At 40.5% G+C, this 4,750-nt stretch overlaps 1 protein-coding gene across 1 annotated transcript in view; it reads right to left on the bottom strand.

Moving 5' to 3' along the window:
* The window catches only part of LMNB1 (lamin B1), a 54,856-nt gene that overhangs the window by 2,755 nt on the left and 47,351 nt on the right, over positions 1 to 4,750 (bottom strand). Inside the window, exons 7-10 of the mRNA XM_019516850.1 lie at positions 3,938 to 4,163; positions 1,581 to 1,685; positions 1,002 to 1,121; positions 259 to 372 (exon numbers count right to left, since the gene is read on the bottom strand). Of these exons, the coding sequence (XP_019372395.1) occupies positions 259 to 372; positions 1,002 to 1,121; positions 1,581 to 1,685; positions 3,938 to 4,163 (565 nt within the window). The remainder of the gene's footprint in view (positions 1 to 258; positions 373 to 1,001; positions 1,122 to 1,580; positions 1,686 to 3,937; positions 4,164 to 4,750) is intronic.

Genomic DNA, 4,750 nt, shown 5'->3' with positions numbered 1-4,750 from the left:
TTTTTTTTTTTTTTTAATACTTTTAGTGCATTTTCTCTCTTAGGCCATTTCCTTGGTTATCCAATTCTCCCACGGGATTAAAGTATAGCAGCAGTCCAAGGTCTTTATTTCTTATGACTGGGAGGAGAGAGGCAAAGCTCCCCCCCTGCTTAAAGTTGAACTTGAAAATGTGTCAGGTTCAACTTAGTTTCCCAAAATTAAATGGTTACATGCTTAGGTTTTCATCTTATAAAAATCAAAACAATTTAAACAAGTTACCTGCTGGTGGAAAAGATCCTCCTCTTCAACTGGCTCAATTGCTTCTTCTTCAGCTTCCTCCTCTTCACCTTCACGTAAAATTGTTTTGAAGACAGTGCTTCTCTGAGCAACTTCCTGCAATAAAATTAGTTAAATTAATTGTTGTGAAATCTAATTTCATTAAGTCTAGAGATATTGTGCACTTAGTTCAGGTATCTTTTTTATTCCTACCTGAAAAAAATGGGAATATACACACAAGTTGCCTTTTCAGAGGGCTTTCCTATGAAATTCTTTTAGTCTACTAGGTCCCATGAAAATCTGAGTCTAACTTTTACATTTTTACGCCCCTTGTTGCATTTCCTGTTTTAAGTACTTCTGGTATCCACTTCTTAAGTATCAGAACTGTTCCTCAAATTGGATGCATTTATTTAAAACCATGGTGTCTTGCACCCTACTTGAACAGATGAATGGTCACCAGAAGAAACTTTATTCAGCTGCACAAGATCTTAAACATCAGAGCTAAGCTACAGAGTTCATTCTTCTGAAAATATATGGGGTAGGAAAAGTTTGTACGAGTAAAAGACAATGGCTTGGAGCATTACCATGAAACGTAAGACCATCATGACATGGAAGTCAGTCTTAAGATTACTCTCAGACCCACACGATTCTACCTCACTTATCTGTAGTAAACTACTGTTTCTTCACCCAAAGTCAGTCCAATGAGCAAGTCAGAATGGGTTTAACCATGTCTAAAAGTACTTTACCTCTCCCTGAGAGTTTTTCAATATAACTTTCACATCTTCGCCAGTTCCCCAGGAATTCTGGCTCTTCCAGATGAGGTCAGAAGGAGGGCTGGCAGCTACCCCAGCATTTGCAGCCCAGATCTAGAGAAAGGAAGTCAGAATCCAACCTTAATGGAAAAAACTTTTATACAATATATTTGCATTTATGGTTACAGTATGAACAAATGGATTAGGTGTAATAATCCAATGAACTGCTGTTCTTAAGAAGGAGTCTTATAAAACACTGGCTGTATACTTTTAAAGGACCTACATTTACCTCTACATACTGGATGGTTCAAAATGGACTGCCACTTTTGTGAATATAGGGTCAAAACTGAAAATGCACAAAACATCTGTAACTATGACTCCCTGTCAAGAGGTTAAAGAGAACCCAATCATCTTGCCAAAAAACTAATGCCCTTAAAGCCGGTACAAATGCTTTCGTCTTATTTTCAGATCATTTAATAAAAGGACAAGACTGAAAACTCTACTGGATTTTCACATCTCTCTTCCTTCAAAACAGCTGTTTCACAGCTAAAAATATGAGTTCGGTTCACTTACTGTAACAGTCTGGCCTGCCTTTAATACATATCTTGAGGTATATTTGTAAGTGGCAGAAGTATCTCCTATTTTCCTGATCATCTCCCAGCCTCCCAGTGGTTGATCCTAATACAAAAAGGGGGGGAAAAAAGATTAAATTTCTATCAACTACATAATCTTCTGCAAAGCAAACAGAACACATTCTCAAGCCATTCAACCACTGAACTAGCTGTGGAAAGTTTCCTGTAGTAATATTTGTTATCACTTTCTTCTCATAGTTACCTAGATTGCTTTTGAATTTAATCATAGCAAATTGCCCCAAGTCAGTATTGAAGATTACGCAAGTTGGCAAAGATTTTGTTTTGGTGTCATTGGCCATTTAAGCCAATACTTCTTTACAACTAGATTTCAATATTATGCATCTCATGAAGCAATTATAAACATTTTTGTTTTGGAATCAAGTCTTGCATACAAACATGCTTGATTTCCTGGAAAACCAGAATTCTCTGGTCTGTCAGTTTTGTAAGACATATACCTTTTCATGACAACGGTATGTTTGTGTCATAACAGCATTTGCCATGGTTGATTTAACACTGCTTTTCATAAGCAAAGCTAATGGAAACTGACAACACATTTATAGTGTCTGTAGAATAGCTGTTTCCCAAAATTATATGCAGAATTTAAGCTTTTGTTTTTAAAGATCTTATTCTTCTGCCATTTCCCAAACAGCAAATCAGCCTACCTTCATAAGTATGGAGACCAGCTGAAACATGACCATCCTATTTATCTCATGCAAGTCAGAGCTGGCTGATCCATATCAAGTTATGAACTTCATTTTCAATTGTAAAAAACAGGTCTATACTTGTATGAGGGTAGAAACTTATTGCACTGCGTCCTGGACAGTCTTTCCTGAAATGGTGACCAAAATCACCTCACTATAATAGAGAACTATTACCACTATAAATAACTCATATACTTACTCCCCACCCCCAAATACAACAGTTAGTTTAATACACAGGGGTCCAAATGAGGGGGGCTAACTTACAAAGCTGAAACTCCAAAAAATCAGTCTAGCATCCCACACCCAAAGAAGTCTGAGCCTTGAGTCTAGCCTAAATCTAGCAGCTACAAAAAAAACCTAGAGGGAGAGATTCTGGACTCCCTAGCACACACTGAATATCTTTTTAGGTTTAGCTCAAAGCTGTTCAGGAAACATGCAACACGTTATTTTTAAGACTTCACAAAGCCCATGCCTTTGCTTCCACTAGCACATGTTCCTGAAGACAAACTGTAAAGCCAGTCTACTCCCAGTAAGCATGTCCCTAAGCTACTTGGAAAATCTGAGGTAGCCAGCACCTAGGGCACTGGTCTTCAACCTTTAGTCAAGGCACCCAGCCACCACTTGACAATCCTGGATGACAACAACTATTAGTGCTGCGTGAGCTTACCCGAGCACTTCCCAGCTGGGTTCTGCTGCTGAGAAGGGCTGTGCCATGTGGACATGCTCCTCCTGTATTAGGGCTCCGATCAGCCTAAAGCAGGTAGGAGCCGCCTTGTGCTGCACAGCTCTTGCTGGTCCAGTACCCCTAATGCTCTCCCCCGACTACGGATAAAGAAGCAGATGGGGCAGTTCCACTTCCAGTCCTGTCCCCCACACTCCATCCTCCCCCATAGGAGGAGCATGGTAGGGGTGGGGAAGATAGCTGATTTAAGTTGACATTCTCTAATACAGGGAGAGCAGGGGCAGAACATGCAGAGCAGTTTTACCTGCTACCACAGCACCCAATTGACAAGAACTGACATATGGCAATTGAGCCACCACATCCCGTTGCCATGAAGGGATAAGAAAAGTTTGAGCCCAAGAAGAATGCTAGGTAACCTTGTGGGTAAAAAGACAATACATTCATCTACTTGGACCACAAAGAGTATTTAAAGAGCACAGGGATCCAGCTTGATAGGATCAAACAGACAACCAGGTGACTGACCTGCGATGGCAGCTCTATCAGGGTGGCAGCTTACTATGCAGATGACGAAATGACACACCCAACGTGTGCTCTGGCCTAGGTCAACAGGACCCTGATATCACTTCGGGCCTCTAGGAGCTACAGCAATATTAATAAATACAAAGTTGTCTTAAATAACCAGAAACAGTCAGTAGCATCTGCTACATATGGCACCAGGAAGAAAAACAACCCCAAATGAGAGTACTGGTTACAGAGCATAATTTGGGATCATTATTTTAGTTCCTAACGCTAGAGCTATCTAGTTTTACCAATGTGCTTGGGCACAGTGACACAATATATAAGTCTGAAAGCCACACATGCAGCCATGAGCGTCTCCTCCTGATCAGCGTATCAGAACAAGTTAGATTTACAAACCTGCTCTGAAGTATTCTTCAAGCGGATAAATTTGCCATCCACATCTATCTCCTCAATACAAACATTTCCAGTAGCAGATGCTGAATGGGAGATGCTGACACTACTGCTGGCTTCAGATTCTTCCACATCAACTCTCTTCCTCTTTCCTCTGGTTGTGCGTATACTACGACTTGATGATGCCCGAGAGACTGTCACTCGAGAAGAAGGACTGGGAGAAAGTTTCAGCCTGGATTGAAAGGGAAAACAAACAAAAGACCCCAAAATATAACTTTAGTATACAAACTTTTTCTATACATACACAGAATAACATAGAAAAAGCAAAACTAAGTTATCACTTCTGTACTTGTGCTCAAGAAAGCGTAATTTGGCTTTATGAAACAAAGACTGCCCTTGAAAAATGTCACAGCACGCTTCTCATTGTCCTATATTGCACCAATGTCTTGGCTTGATATTTCAAGAATTTTATTACCACTTAACCCAGACCAACAAAACAGTATTCTTAATGCTTATTTGTTTTACAACTGAACTCCTTTGCCACACGTTTTAATTATTCCAACACTAAGAACTCCTTCCCTTTTTATTGTTAAGGCTGCTGAAAAGAGCACGAGCCTTTGTGAGAGTGGCCTGCAGAATTGTTCACAATATACTAGGGGTGCACTGACAGTGTTTTTTTTGGCTCAATACCGATGGCTGATTTTTAAGGAGCCGTATCAGCCAATGCCGATCCAATTGCCAAGATGCGGCCTGGCAGCTGGGAGAGTAGTGTCTGGCTGGTAAGTCTGTTGTCAGGGAAGAAGCGGGGGGGGGGGGGGG

The sequence above is a fragment of the Gavialis gangeticus genome, unplaced genomic scaffold, assembly GCF_001723915.1.
Source record: "Gavialis gangeticus isolate Ggan-Ray unplaced genomic scaffold, GavGan_comp1, whole genome shotgun sequence".
In the NCBI taxonomy this organism is placed as follows: domain Eukaryota; kingdom Metazoa; phylum Chordata; order Crocodylia; family Gavialidae; genus Gavialis; species Gavialis gangeticus.
Note: the sequence above shows the minus strand (reverse complement) of the source record. Positions and strands in the feature narration are given on the sequence as shown.